Source organism: Haliotis rubra, unplaced genomic scaffold (genome assembly GCF_003918875.1).
Source record: "Haliotis rubra isolate DU_JTF1 unplaced genomic scaffold, ASM391887v1 Scf204, whole genome shotgun sequence".
In the NCBI taxonomy this organism is placed as follows: domain Eukaryota; kingdom Metazoa; phylum Mollusca; class Gastropoda; order Lepetellida; family Haliotidae; genus Haliotis; species Haliotis rubra.
In genome coordinates, this window is record NW_025766048.1 from 211,579 (window position 1) to 227,908 (window position 16,330).

The 16,330-nt window shown below is 42.1% G+C and overlaps 1 protein-coding gene across 1 annotated transcript in view; it reads left to right on the plus strand.

Annotated features, from left to right (window-relative positions):
- Window positions 1-14,495, plus strand: part of LOC124275935 — a 35,312-nt gene extending 20,817 nt beyond the window's left edge. The window contains exons 13-16 of the mRNA XM_046711638.1: window positions 695-777; window positions 1,525-1,664; window positions 4,159-4,251; window positions 13,308-14,495. Coding sequence (XP_046567594.1) covers window positions 695-777; window positions 1,525-1,664; window positions 4,159-4,251; window positions 13,308-14,002 — 1,011 coding nt within the window. The 3' untranslated portion in view covers window positions 14,003-14,495. The remainder of the gene's footprint in view (window positions 1-694; window positions 778-1,524; window positions 1,665-4,158; window positions 4,252-13,307) is intronic.
- Window positions 14,496-16,330: the final 1,835 nt, after the last annotated feature.

A 16,330-nucleotide genomic window follows, 5' to 3' on the forward strand; every position in this document is an offset into this window, starting at 1 on the left:
GGCTTGTATTGCGCCCTTTTCGTTTCTGGGCGAGCTGCTCTCTGATTGGCAAAAAATAAATACCTGTATGCCATTTTAGAAAGTGGTCAAATGTAACATATGTTATATTTGGGATTACACTTTCTCAGTAAAGTACAGATTCTAGTACTTTTTGGTGGTTGAGTCCCATCCGGGATTCGAACCCACACCCTCGGAGTCAGCCACCTAAACGCCAGCACACAAAGTCAGACGCCTAGGCCGCTCAGACATCGCGTCTTCCACAAAAATGGAAGTCGGACAACTGGTAGTCTAGACTGCGGACTTTGTGTACCCCTCTGATAAGTGTTAACTGGCTCCCACGGCCGAAAGCTATGAAATACACAATGCCATTTTAGAAAGTGGTCAAATGTAACATATGTTATATTTTCTGTGGAAGCCGCGGTGGCTGAGCGGTCTAGGCGTCTGACTTTGTGTGCTGTTACAATCTCCCAGAGGCGAGATGGGGTGTTTGTCAACTTTGAGTGCGTTACATCCCTTTACCTTTTTTACATGAGGACGGCTATCAGTGAAAGAGTGTTGGACCTAGGATGTATTATTTTCAGCAATACAAGCCCCTGTGGACGTGAGTGTTCATGCTTGTTCATTTGAGCAGTTACATTCTCCGGTCAAATTTAAATAAATTGGCATACTAAATATGTCATGCTTTTTAATTCAGGTCAGCGTGGAAAATGGACACGTGGATATATACGGGTCGTCAAGTTATCAGTCACCCAGCATAGCTGTCAACAGTTTCCACAGGTGAGACGTGGCGAAATGGGATTATGGTGTGAAGACAAACATATGTTGATAACGCAAAGAACAAGACGCACACAGTTCCGTATGGGTTGGTGATTTAATATTTCAAGTGATTTAAACTCACTCGCACACTCACTCACTGTCTATACAGGTAATGGTGGCATGTGGTCCTATGCATAGAGTACAAGACACAAATCATTTGAAGTTGACCAAAGTTGGGTGCGGAGATTCTTGGATGGGAGGTTGGCAGCTTGACTCCTGATAGTTTCTAGGACTTCAGTCCTGCCCCACAACGAAGCACATGTGATACGTGTGGTCTCACCTTGAGCAAGCGAGTTTGCTCAAAACTGCCTCTGTTCACCCAGCAGAATAAAATGGGTACCCGGTGGGATAAGTCATGTGACTACAACCTTCTAGCGCTTCACAGGCAGCTTTGTTACCCGGGGTAAACCCGCCATTAAAATTCACCATAAAAATTTCTTGCATTCAAAATTATTGCACACGGAGAGCGACACATACGCGCGTGCGTTCGCGCGCCTGCGTGCCTGCGTGCGTGCGTGTGTGTGTGTGTGTGTGTGTGTGTGTGTGTGTGTGTGTGTGTGTGTGTGTGTGTGTGTGTGTGTGTGTGTGTGTACTTGTCCGGATCAAGTCAGCGACCACACGATCCCCTCAGTCACCCATGCCGTCTCCAAGACTCTACCAGTGCGAAGTGTCTGCCATGTTAACTGACATCTTTTACTTGTCTTTCAGTACCGCCTTTCCAGGAATCCCAAGCGTGGTGCTTCAGGATTCAGGCCAGGATGCGCTGTATCTGAATGTGACAGCGTCAGGACATGCCTGTACTGGCAAATACACCATTACAGTCGGCGACCTGGAGTGGGTGGCACCCTGTGAGTAGCACTCACTCCACTCTGCGGGTCAATCGTCTTGCAAATACCTAACGGGTTTGTCCAGACCACCTTCCTCCATAACATACGAATACATACATCCGCTTTGCAACCTAGTCTGCATCATTGACAACAGGTCCTCTCTTGTTCTCTTACCCAGCCCTTCGTCAAACTACTGCCCTACAATTTTGGCCATTTCTCTGAACAACCTTCTTCCATAACCATGACCACCTAGTCCATTCGTAACTACTCGTGTCATTCCGGCAAGGCGGATTGCGACTCGTACCCCTCTCGTGGCCATGTTCACGACTGGGTCTTGTCTAAGCGCAAACGGGCACGGAGATGAAATTAGTCTGGGCTATTTCCAAGGAACGATGACTCTAAATTTCCAAATATGGCTACTCCTAGAAAACGCCAATTACGTTATCATATAACACGAAAGTCACTTAAAGTAAGTTTCGGATGTCGTTAACAAATATCAGTAACAAGATAATTCTATAATCACGGATTTAATAATGAAAATCGATAATCGCAAAGAAACTATTTGACCTCATTTCACAGTTTACTACGCGCGATTTGATTGGTTTGCCTCGATTCTTGGCCAAAATGGCGTACTATACAGGTACGAGTCTAGGGTCACTAGTTACGAATGCCACCTAGTCGTTATTATTTACAAAAGATCCTCTATTATATTCGTAGACTGGCACCCTGACCTTTCCCTAAAATACTGCTTTCCAGTTTGGGCCATCTTAAGACATTCAAAACTGTTATTGTCTTTATTTTCAATATCTAATCCAGATATTTAAAGCGTAGTCTGGAATGGAAATCCTCAGTTAGAAACGTGTCATAATTTTTTTTAAAGTTGCTTTCTAAATGGCTATTGTCGACGTATCGTTAGTAATGTCTTTTTCGGTTCGAAGTTCGCGAATTGTACAGCTGATGTGATTTGTACGTATGTCAGGTGTCTTCTTGGAGGTTACGGACCCGTGAAGATCCGGGTTAGAATATTGATCTTCAGTAACCCATGCTTGTCGTAAGAGGCGACTAACGGGATCGGGTGGTCAGGCTCGCAGACTTGTCATCGGTTCCCAATTGCGCAGATCGATGCTCATGCTGTTGATCACTGGATTGTCTGGTCTAGACTCGATTTATTTATATATAGCTGGAATATTGCTGAGTGCGACGTAAAACTAAACTCACTCACTCATCCACAGACGTGTGATGGGGTCAGTGAGTATTGCCTTACGTTACTTTCAGTACGCTGTCGTTTTCGTGGTCGCTTAGACAATTTGACCTGATTGATATCACACTGTGTCTGATGGCATCTTAAATGCATAGTGACATTGACACTGAGTTGACATGATCGGCTCAATTATAGTTTACAATTGGTAAATAAGCGTTCACCGCGGACTTCCTGCTAAGTAAATAAGACAAAATACACAAACCAATCAACGGATTGTTTATTCAAGGTTTATTGGCCAAGCGGACTTCCTGCTCAGTCCGAATTATATAGCAATGTTTTTACGTGTAACTACCTTATCGGGCCGACACTTTGGTCCGAAATCCGACATAATGAGAGTCCGAGATACAAAACATTTTTATTATGACAACAAAGAAGGATTACGTCGGGACCGTGAGTTTAGTCCTGTTTATACAGCAATCCGAGAAAGACAGGGTCCGAGTTTGACAGAGTGCACTGTATAGCAATATCACCTCACCACGAATCTGTTTTTCACATTTTGCCCACATGGGGATTCGAACCCAAGTGTTCGGCGTGATGAGCGAACGCTTTAACCACCCAGCTACCCCATCGCCTCCTCGGATGATGGAGGAACGTAGTGTGTCCAAAGAACAAAGTATTGACGATACATGGACACTCGAATCAAATCTGAGATCCAGTGAAAGAGCTAATTCCAACACTCTCCAGCGATGGCCATCAGTGTGCAGTCCCGCCGTGCCATTGTTACCTGACACATGATCAATGTTCATGTCAGTGAATTTTGGTTTCTCTCGTCCAGAATCAATTTCTGCCTTCGAAATTGTTTTGCTACAAAGCAAAACATTAACCCACTTATATATCGTAATGGATCTTCTATCACTGAACACAAATCTGCTTTCACCACGGTGCATAGGTGGGGCAGCCAAATGGTTAAAGCGTCACGCTTAAGGCCTTGGTTCGAATCCCCACTTACAATGGTGAAGTCCATTTCATGTTTCCCCCGCCGTGATATTGCTGGAATGTGCTGAAAGTACCGTAAAAACAACATACTCACTCTGTCAAAGGGACAAATGATTCCCCGTGTTTGTTAACGTTACGACAGGAGAGACCAGTAACATGTGTGGTGTACAGTAATCAGCTTGGAACTTCCTACCTATAACGTTCGATTCCTAACGTGGATCCATCGTGTGAGGGTGTCCCACGCCGTGATGTTGCTGTATTGTTGCTGAGTGAAACCTTTCTCACAAAATTTACTCACAATATCTGTTTTCTTTTCAGATGTGTCGGTGATTTGTGTTAAAAGTGCCTTAGCCGATCTATGCTCTGTGACGGATATCTACAGACACATCTACCAGTTCCTGCCTCCACCGTGTAAGTAGCGACATGGCCTATCTATGCTCTGTGACGGATATCTATAAGCACATCTACCAGTTCCTGCCTCCACCGTGTAAGTAGCGACATGGCCTCCTGCCTCCACCGTGTAAGTAGCGACATGGCTATCTATGGACGGACATCTACACCGTGTAAAGCACATCTATGCTCTGTGACGGATATCTATCAAGCACATCTACCAGTTCCTGCCTCCACCGTGTAAGTAGCGACATGGCCTATCTATGCTCTGTGACGGATATCTATAAGCACATCTACCAGTTCCTGCCTCCACCGTGTAAGTAGCGACATGGCCTATCTATGCTCTGTGACGGATATCTATAAGCACATCTACCAGTTCCTGCCTCCACCGTGTAAGTAGCGACATGGCCTATCTATGCTCTGTGACGGATATCTATAAGCACATCTACCAGTTCCTGCCTCCACCGTGTAAGTAGCGACATGGCCTATCTATGCTCTGTGACGGATATCTATAAGCACATCTACCAGTTCCTGCCTCCACCGTGTAAGTAGCGACATGGCCTATCTATGCTCTGTGACGGATATCTACAGACACATCTACCAGTTCCTAAGCACATCTACCAGTTCTACCTGCCTCCACCGTGTAAGTAGCGACATGGCCTATCTATGCTCTGTGACGGATATCTATAAGTAGCACATCTACCAGTTCCTGCCTCCACCGTGTAAGTAGCGACATGGCCTATCTATGCTCTGTGACGGACATCTACAGACACATCTACCAGTTCCTGTCTCCACCGTGTAAGTAGCGACATGGCCTATCTATGCTCTGTGACGGATATCTATAAGCACATCTACCAGTTCCTGCCTCCACCGTGTAAGTAGCGACATGGCCTATCTATGCTCTGTGACGGATATCTATAAGCACATCTACCAGTTCCTGCCTCCACCGTGTAAGTAGCGACATGGCCTATCTATGCTCTGTGACGGATATCTATAAGCACATCTACCAGTTCCTGCCTCCACCGTGTAAGTAGCGACATGGCCTATCTATGCTCTGTGACGGATATCTATAAGCACATCTACCAGTTCCTGCCTCCACCGTGTAAGTAGCGACATGGCCTATCTATGCTCTGTGACGGATATCTATAAGCACATCTACCAGTTCCTGCCTCCACCGTGTAAGTAGCGACATGGCCTATCTATGCTCTGTGACGGACATCTATAAGCACATCTACCAGTTCCTGCCTCCACCGTGTAAGTAGCGACATGGCCTATCTATGCTCTGTGACGGATATCTATAAGCACATCTACCAGTTCCTGCCTCCACCGTGTAAGTAGCGACATGGCCTATCTATGCTCTGTGACGGATATCTATAAGCACATCTACCAGTTCCTGCCTCCACCGTGTAAGTAGCGACATGGCCTATCTATGCTCTGTGACGGATATCTATAAGCACATCTACCAGTTCCTGCCTCCACCGTGTAAGTAGCGACATGGCCTATCACATGCTCTGTGACGGATATCTATAAGCACATCTACCAGTTCCTGCCTCCACCGTGTAAGTAGCGACATGGCCTATCTATGCTCTGTGACGGATATCTACAGACACATCTACCAGTTCCTGCCTCCACCGTGTAAGTAGCGACATGGCCTATCTATGCTCTGTGACGGATATCTATAAGCACATCTACCAGTTCCTGCCTCCACCGTGTAAGTAGCGACATGGCCTATCTATGCTCTGTGACGGATATCTATAAGCACATCTACCAGTTCCTGCCTCCACCGTGTAAGTAGCGACATGGCCTATCTATGCTCTGTGACGGATATCTACAGACACATCTACCAGTTCCTGCCTCCACCGTGTAAGTAGCGACATGGCCTATCTATGCTCTGTGACGGATATCTATAAGCACATCTACCAGTTCCTGTCTCCACCGTGTAAGTAGCGACATGGCCTATCTATGCTCTGTGACGGATATCTATAAGCACATCTACCAGTTCCTGTCTCCACCGTGTAAGTAGCGACATGGCCTATCTATGCTCTGTGACGGATATCTATAAGCACATCTACCAGTTCCTGTCTCCACCGTGTAAGTAGCGACATCTATCCTTTGGTATGGATTTCTACAAGCAATACACTGGCATGCTCCAATATAACGGTAAAATTGTTGACAGCCGCGATAAAGGGAATTTACATTTCTAGACCGGACAGTCATTACTTTGTTTTATCGTTACCAATTAAGGTATTATAGTAAAATCTGGTATACTCTCTGTTTTAGACTAATAATTGAGTGAGTTAAAATTACCCATGAAGTGAAAAATGATATATACCAACTCCCATATTTTGCGATTTCGCAGTGTGATTGGTGAATAGAAACGATTAGGTGCCAACCTGTAAAAATAATTTTCCATTTACTGAGTTATTGAGATATTCATAAGAAGACAGTTTAAACATTAAAAATATCATTTTCCAGACACGAATAGAATATGAGTACAGTCGAGCAAAATATAACATATGTTACAAATCACATGCTAGTCATGTGATTACACAAAACCCTCATGGGATTCTCAGTATGTTTTGATTAAAAACTATAATCCGTTATCAGTAGTGTTTAGTCGTAACAGTGAGTACTTCCTAATTAATTCCTTGTTAATTAATCCTAATTAAATAACAAACAAGTGACACCTTCAACTCAATTAGCCCTAATTAGTTTACACTACCGCATCCCTTTGATTCATGCCGCACCGTGTGGAAACAACCTCAGTTCAGGGGGATACTTGCCCATGAAAAGTAGGTGAATATCGAGTTTCTTTCACATATCGAGTTAAAAGGGTAATTTTGCTTGTTGGGACCATGAAATTATATCGAGATATTCGAAATATCGAGACATCCGTATGAAGGATTTTGCCGGGACCGAGAGGTGAGTTGAGGTGAAATTGGGTTTTACGTCGTGCTTGAGAATATTTCGCTCATATGACGACGTGCATGCGTGTGTATGTGTATGTGCGGCTGCTTGTACTAGCCCAGACTTAAGCTGGTTTTATAGTGCTAGCCCACTGAGATACCATGCCGCAGTGAAGCATGAATACCCCACTCAGACACATTATACTGACTCCGAGCCGACCAGTCCTTGTTGTACCCATTAATACCGAGCGCGAGGCAGGGACAAACAAGTACCATATTTTAACGTCTTTTGGTATGACGCGGTCGGGGATCGAACCCGCGACCTTCCGCTCTCCGGGCGGACGCCGGGACCGAGATGTTTTATTGAGACAACCGAGATATCGAGTTATCAGAGTTCGACAGAACGGTGATCGACTGTATATTTGCCTCTTTAACTTTGCTTTTAATTTCCCACCCACCTCACAACCCCAGACGAGGAGGGCAAGGTTAATAGTTCGAAATATGTAGGCAGGCACACTGAAAGAAAGACAGTATTTGTTGTCGCGTTACCTGGCAGGAGGTAAAACAAGGACTGGTCTATTTGGAGTCAGTTGAATGTGCATGAGAGGGGTTTCCATACTGAACTGTCGCTCTGTGTCTCAGTGGGATTGCTCTGTGAAACCGGACTATGTCATTGCACCTGGCCTGTCAGCTAACCACTGGTCATAGGGTGTGTGACCACTGGCCTTGACGTGTCTGTCTATCTGTGTGTCCGTCTGTCTTGTCACGTGATGTATACTGCCCTCTATACACTTTCCCCCTAGCGGCAGAGAGTTGGTTCGTTGGTGGTTGGTTTTATAGTTTTAGGGAGGGCAACGTGGGCCAATAAGAGGCCTATTTGCGCCCAACACACTGACTTGATTTAATATAAATCACAAGTTATTACATCGCCAAAAGAAATCGTTTAGATAACATAAAAGAAACGACAACGCTATTAATATTTATTTGGATAGATGTATACATATATCGCATAACCTCTGCTTCGTGTTACGGACCTTAAAGGTCACATGCAACCAAAAAATCAAACATAATTAAAACACAATTTTCACTTATTAATGACATATAATATACATTGCTGGTTATGAAAAAACATATAAACAAAATTATAAGCGTACAATCGCAAATCAAAAGTGCAATATTGTGTACTTGGGTTTACTTCCCAAGAAACGAAGCAGCCGGGATACTGAACCCAGTCAGAGCGGGTGGGTGTACACTCAAGTGTAACGGCTGGTTCATTTGCAGATGCCCTCACGGCTCATTGTGTGTGTATATAAAGAGATGTTGGGTTTTGTAAATACATGCTCATTTTTTGTGTATAACATTTTGCAATCAGCAGACATCATAACATGTCATGTGTTCAAGTATCACACCTGCCTGTCTGTGTAATTACATAATGTGACAGAGACCGAACTCGGGCCATAAATCAATGCATTTTGTTTATGGTGTATAGCCTGATTGGTGTTAAGTTCAAATTGCATGTGGTCAGTGATAGCAGCTGTGTATTGAATATTGTCATTAGCAGACAGGCAGGCAGACACACAGGTGTCAATAAAACAAGACATTGAGTTTTGTCTGTGACAACGACATATCTATATCAGTTAGAAATTCTGTCAACGCTAAATAATGACATTGCTTTTAAGTATCGAACTGAGAAAGTGACTCGGTAAGAAGAACGTGTGGTGAAATAGACAAATGAAATTAAATAAACAGTTAATTTACTGTCATAACATATGAAAAGCTCGCCCGCGCGCCTGTGAGATATCAACAAAATATCAACATTAGAAAAATAGCTCACACCAAAGCCTTCACCGAGTATTCACCGGACAACCCGCTTCCAAGCTGCGCGAACCTATTTCACTGCACACGTGCTATGAGCGTAGCCCAGCTGTTGAAACCACTAGAATTCCCCCCAAACGCTGGGGGAAAATGAGTGAATCGTTTGAACTACGATTTCTACGGGTGTTTTTCATCGCGATATTTTTCAACTTTATAAGTTGAATTTGCATTTTTGACGATTTGTTTTGGTAAGTCCATTCCGAAATGTATCAGAATCTGCAAAGTTGTGTTTTACGTTGCATGTGACCTTTAAGGAATCACTTCCATTTCTAAAAAATGAAATACATATGTACTCATTCATTAAAAAAGCAGTGGGTTAAGCTGATTTAAACTGATTTAAAATCACAGAACTAATTTGTCTAAGTCACTTGAGAGCCTGTCTAGATTACATCATATTTTCCAGATGACGAGACAAAATCTAAAAATGCCCGTTGCACAGACCCGTACATGATATTCGGGCCCAAAACTGTTTCTAAAGAAAATATATCATCAACCTCAAGTACAGCACTTTTGAGATTATGTCTTATGTTGTTATGCCCAGGGCATTTAATTAGATAATGTTCATTATCACTTTATACAGTGATATTTTCCCTGGTATGGACTTTTTTGCCACCCCGATATGGGCAGGATCGGCATGGTCATATCTGGCCCCGGGCAAGATATAGAGGAGCGTCCATGTCATACTATGTTTACGACACGAGTGCCTAAACGTTGGTATTTCACGAGCGAGAGCGAGGGATGTACCGATATTTAGGCACGAGTGAAATTGAGGAAAATAAACCCAAATCTACTTTCAAACACAGGCTGGCTACCCGTCGTCGCCGCATGAAGGACGCAACGTCATGGAAGAAACGTGATGTTATAGCATTGTTCATGACGTCATGTCACCATGACAAAGTGATATTTTGCCCTAGGGCATCGTATGAAAAATATGAACCCCGATATTTTCGCCCTCGTAGGTAATAAATAGAGAATACTACACGAGGTCTCATTACATACGAATTATTTCGACCGAGCGAAGGCGAGGTCAGAAACCATAGGAAGGTCACGAGTTTCGTATAATTCGTATGTTATGAGACCGAGTGTGGTATTTTATTTATTACCCACGTCTTACATGCATTAAATTGACAAAATAGCGTATTTTTGTTATTGTTATGGTTACAAACCGAAACCGGTTTCATAAAGAGGTTGCAGAACAGTTTTGTTCTGTAGTACACTTTTGCATGACGTCACACCGTATTAAGGTCACTACGCCATTCTGGTCTGTCCCCTTGGTAACCGACGTCACGATGCATGTCAGTTGTCATCGCCTCTCGTACAGCCTCCTACAGTAAACTACTCCGTAGCACCCCGTTTCTTGGTTTGCAACTGCTTCACTCGGCTAACAGCACTGGTGGAAACATTGCGTTTATGTTTTTCGACGGATATAATGTCTCAGTTCGACTCACAATTAAACAGCGACACGGCAACGTTCGCAATGTTAACATTCCCAGAACGGGATGATATCGGGCAAGATATGAAAAACAAAATGCAATAATCTCTACATATTTTCAGGCAGAGAGTTAAAGAACCACTAAACTTTGTTTTTTGTTACTCTTTTAACCATTACATATGAAAGATTTGTGGTTAGTCTTATGCGGAACACCAAATTTATTCTTTAAAAACTTGTGGTTAATTAATACCGAGCGATTAAAAGTGGCCAAAAAGTCGCCTGCTTCCCTCTCGCCCGCCAACGAAACCACAGACAGGTTACGTAACTCTGTCGCCAGAGCACTGCAGTGACGTCATATGAGGAACGATTTTCAGTTAGTTGTATAGAAAATGTGTAGCACGCTCATCATTTTGATGATTTCTCGACATCCACGACGACATGCCGAATCGTTGCTTTGTCGTCAATTGCTCCTAGGGGTCGGGCGATGGTGTCCCCATGCACAGATTTCCACAGGACCCCGCAGTTCGTGCTAAATGGGTTATGTTTGTGAGTGCGAAGCGAGCGTTGTGGAAGCCTGAAACGATATCTAACTTGTGTTCAGATCGCTTCACGGAAGTTAAAGAATCAAAACTACTTACAAGTTGTAGTAAAATATGCATATGATTGATGACCATAAAGATTTTCCATGTTACAAGTTAACATAACGATTTCTTCCTCGGAAGTGAGGTTGTGGTCGAAGTAACAATAATATTGTAAGTAGTATTATATTGACACCCACCTCGCTGCCACGAGAGAAATTGTTATGATATACGCTATGTCATGCAAAATCCTATTGGCCATCAATAAAATACATATTTTACTACCAGTAGAAAGTAGTTTTGATTTTGTAACTCGGTGAAAACAAACCTCAATACCATTCATCTTCAGACTGGCGGATGTTCCCGACAGGGCGCCGCCATTTTTAACAATAAAAAAATCTGTTAGAATTAATGAGATTATAGTTTGTTTTCATCAAGTTAGAAAATCAAGACTACTTTCTACTCGTTGTTAAATATGTATTGGAATCATAACCAAACGGATTTTGCATGACACAACTTATAACATAACGATTTCTTCCACGGAAGCGAGGTGGGGGTCGAAGTCACAATACTGCGCGATACATTTCTTGCTACATTCCCCATGGTTAATGTCCACTCACCAGTATGTAGATACTAGTCAATGTGCGTCTTTATATTTGGTCTTATAATCCTAATTAGTTTATTATCATACTTTTATGCATTTTGAAACTAAATAAAAAGAAGACGATCTGCTGATACTTATAGTGAATTTATAACAGAACTGTAATATCTAGACATTTTATAGTTTGCCAATGTGAATCATAATTCGCACACACACCCTAGTGCATGTTGTCTGTCTCATTACACTTCACGGCGAAAACAATGATTCTGTTGAATGCTACGACAAATGAATAAAAACAAAATGCAAATATTAAAATTAAAACAGATTAAAGTTATAGGAACAATATCAGGCCATTACCTTGTTCGAGGAATGTATCCATCAATATCCACAAAACTGTTCCAAATGATGTGTCTTTTAACAGTTTAATATACGAAAAGTGATAAATCTTTTCAGGTATTGGTGTATAGTCTCATTGGTCACCCAAGATAGCACACCTGGCAACTAATTGCATAATGTCCGCCTTTCTTTAAAAACAGTAATTTAGTTAGCCAATAATGGGCAATCAATCAATGTATTGCTGGTTAATCCTTTGAAAGAAGGACGTTGTTTTTACGCAGATACCGACACGACAGAGTGTATTCAGTATAGATTAGTAAATCTACATACATAAACACTACCTTTTGACAAATCCGCTGTGTAAGATAAAAGTAATTAATCAATCAGCGTGTTATCGGTTAATCCTTTGATCGATGTTTATAATGTTGAATATTTACTCCAGACACAAGAAATGCCAAATGGGAACCTTTGTCGGGTAATCTAAGTGTGTTACCACTAATTATACCTGTTATAAATTCATTAACTGACCATCAAGTGAATGATGACAAATAACATGTGTAGGTTTATACCACCTAACACGGGTTACAACGAGGGAGTATTAATTGCTGTATTGCATGTGAAAACTTATGGGCCGACACTGTTTTGAGAATACAAACAGATTTTACATGACATGATTAAATATCGAGGTAAAAACAACACAGAAATGGGATCAATTTGGATCAGTCATTATACAAATGGGGCCTAACGACACCAATCGATTTTGACAGAATCGTCTATGAAAACAAGTTGTAACTCGGAAACTAGGCAAAGCAGGAGACAAAATTAAATGCCAGTAGATTGTGAGAACATATAGCTTTCATTTTCCACAACAATTGTCACGATTTCAGGTTTATACAAGCCTGTAAACACGATAATTTACCCCCTAAAATGTAGATGAATTCTGCATCGGCTCTCAAAGCTATTCCTCATATGACGTCACAGAGGCGCGCCGCTCTGATTGGTTGAAATTTCGTTCGCGGGTGAGAATTGTGCACTGTTGTCAAAAAGGTCGATTTAAGTCAATTAAAGGTCGAAATGAGTAGTTTTAATGACGGGGTTTCATTTATAACGATGCCAGTTAGTGATTTATGTATTTGTACCCCCTAGGGTTTATGTGACCTTTAAAGCTACTGGTTACTACCTCCTGTCCATGTGCTTTTTCTATGCAACTAGTCCTGGAATAAACCTGTGAAGCTGACCGGCGTCTTTGTGTTAAGAAGTCGCGTAACATGTCTGACTGTCTGCCGGTCTAATACTGTTAAATGGATTAGGTGAGAATAATATAGACACATGTACTGTTGTGTTTGCAGACAGCATCCTCAATCCTTGCAAGCCAGGGTTCCCCACAAACAAGCCGCATCCCCTGGACCAGACAAAGTTCATCTTCTGCAGCATCAACGGAACCGGCTTCGTTTTCCAGTGTCCACCCCACCACGTCTACAACGTCGTCACCATGAACTGCATCCTTGGAGAGCCATCAACAACTACCACCACCACCACAACAACAACAACAACATCAACAACAACCTCAACTACAACAACCACCACAACCCCATCTACAACAACGCCTACAACCACAACTACTGAAGACAGCACTTTCTACCCTACAACCTTCCTTCCAGGCAACCCATGCACCAGGGAACATCTTGCAGCGGGTCTTTTCCTTTTTGCTTACCCTCCTGACGAAACGAAATATATAGACTGCTCCGTCTTTCCAAATGTTGGGTTTATCAAAAAGTGTGACGCTGAGAAGGTATGGGACGAACTGGATTTGACGTGCAGGTTCAAATATGTGATCATCAACCAGACTGCCCTGATCTTTGATAGGGCGATTCCCAGCCCCTGCCGACCCCATCTGAACACGGGATCGCTGTTTTTCTTTCCTCACCCTACCGACAGACAGAAGTACATTCACTGTGACCAGTACGGAAATGCTTTTGAAAAACTTGTCCTGAGAATGAGTTTTGGCACGAGGAGGTTCTCTTGTGCATTCCTGAAGGATTAATAATTGGTTAACGTATTTACTATAAAATCCCGTTATCCCGAGGTACTTTCCTTGTCGTCACAATTATAAAATATACACATTTGTTAATACATCGCATAAAATACTTTGATTATAGTTTATAAAAGGGGCGCGGGGGGAGGGGGCTCTGACGGTTTGTAAAATCTAAGCTGTAGCTGATCAAAATTCCTTTTTAAGTGAACACCGGAAACAAATGTGCAACTACGACCGAATTTTAAGTTTGGAAACCGGTTTTAATTTGTGCTGATGAAGGCAAATTTATTGGTTTGGTCCTGTATGGTAAGATACCAATCAAAAGCTGTGGGTCATGCAATTTGTTTTCACTTAATTAAGTCATAAATTGTATCAAATAAAAACAAATAACATTATGCACTATTTTTAATGATGACTTATGCCGACATGCTGAGTTTGTTTGGACATTATATCCTCAATTTTCAATTGATGATGCATATAATAAAATCAGTTGAGACGTGTAGTTTGTTTTGCTCTTCAGTATACGGACTGGCAGTCCCGGCGTGGTGTTTCCAGGCAAGCGGTTTGAATCTGTGTAAATCCTCGTACACTACTGTCTGTATGTTCATGTTCAATATAACCTCGGGGCGGTGGGGTAGCCTTAGTGGTTAAAGCGTCCGCTCATCGCACCGAAGACCCGGGTTCGATTCCCCTCGTGGGTACATTATATGAAGCCCATTTCTGGTGTCCCCAGCCGTGATATTGCTGGAATATTGCTAAAAGCGGCGTAAAACCATACTCACTCATTCACTCAATGTGATCTCGATATTCCGGAACCGGATAATCTGGAAGCCTCGCTTTCTGGAGCACTAATCTGTCATTGGCGCAGTAATCCCGGAATAAATTTTCATATTCGCAATAATTATTTTTTTCAATACGGACTGATACAGTCAAATACTTTTAATTTCAACAGCAGAATATAGATAATAGACCAAGCGTGTTAAGCGTAATTCTATTGACGTATTATCAAATGTAGATAGTGTTAGCCAAAGTGTTATCAGAGCAAATGGTGCGCTGTATGAATACTTTAGGGAAGCAGTACATGCATACAAAGGGACATTACTCTGTAATCACAATTAGTCAATCGATCTTTTAATTCAACAAAGATATCAGTTGGAACAACCTGTTTGCTGTAGATAGCGGTGGTATGTAACTAAGTGGTCAGTCTGCCCACGGTTTAAGTGTGATAACTGACCAAAATCTCAGATACCAAATGATATTTGGTATTACCGGGATATAGAATACCCTTCAAAAGTTTAGACTCACTTAAAGAGAGAGAGTGAGTACGTTTAGTTTTACGCCGCACTCAGCGACTCACTTAAAGCACTCACTATATGATATGTATATATATACGGTTACATCGGAGATTAATTTCTCCACTAACTTATAGGGGAACCATGTGCAACTTTATGTGAACTAAGTGAACAGCTGTGTTTTGGTGTAACGTTTTGTTACGAATTCGACAATTCATGATTTATTGAACGTTACGAATTTGTTTTACAATACATCAGTTCATGTGTAAACGGATCGGTGGGGTAGCCTAGTGGTTAATGCGTTCGCTCGTCACGCCGAAGACCCGGGTTCGCTTCCCAACATGAGCACATTGTGTGAAGCCCATTTCTGGTGTCCCCCGCTGTGATATTGCTGGAATATTGCTAAAAGCGGCGTAAGACTAAACTCACTCACTCACTCTTGTGTAAACAGTGCCTTTAACAGTATGGAATGTTTAGCAAAATCTAGTTTAGAACAGTTGACTGAAGTAAGTGGCTACATTCGCACTGGTTCATGACTGGTTCGTTACCTCTGCTGCGCCACCCTCATGCCCAATTGATAATATAAGTATAGACTGATCAACAAAGATGAAATGTGAACATTTTTTTACTCGATAATCTTACGAAAGCACATGGGCTTTTATACACCCTACATTAACTGCCATGTGCATGTGTTTTTTTGTGCGAAGTCACCATGAGAGGTCATTTCATGGATTTGTTGTAAAATTATATAGACTTTGATGAATAATTTGGTTTCTTATAAAAAAATATTCACTTTGATAAAAATGCTAATTTTGATGTAACATTTTGATTTCATAGTAATATTGACTTCATATAAATGTTAACGTAAATGGATGTAGAGTTTGATTTAAGAAATAGTTTGACCTTGAATTTGGTGAGAAGCCTGATACAATAGCATTGTTTTGAAAGTAAGGCTACCTAAGTACATGGAGAGTCTTGGGGAGAGTAGTGAGCTTGGGTTCACTACTAGTCAATCTGAATGTTGTATTAAATGGCGTTATTTTGA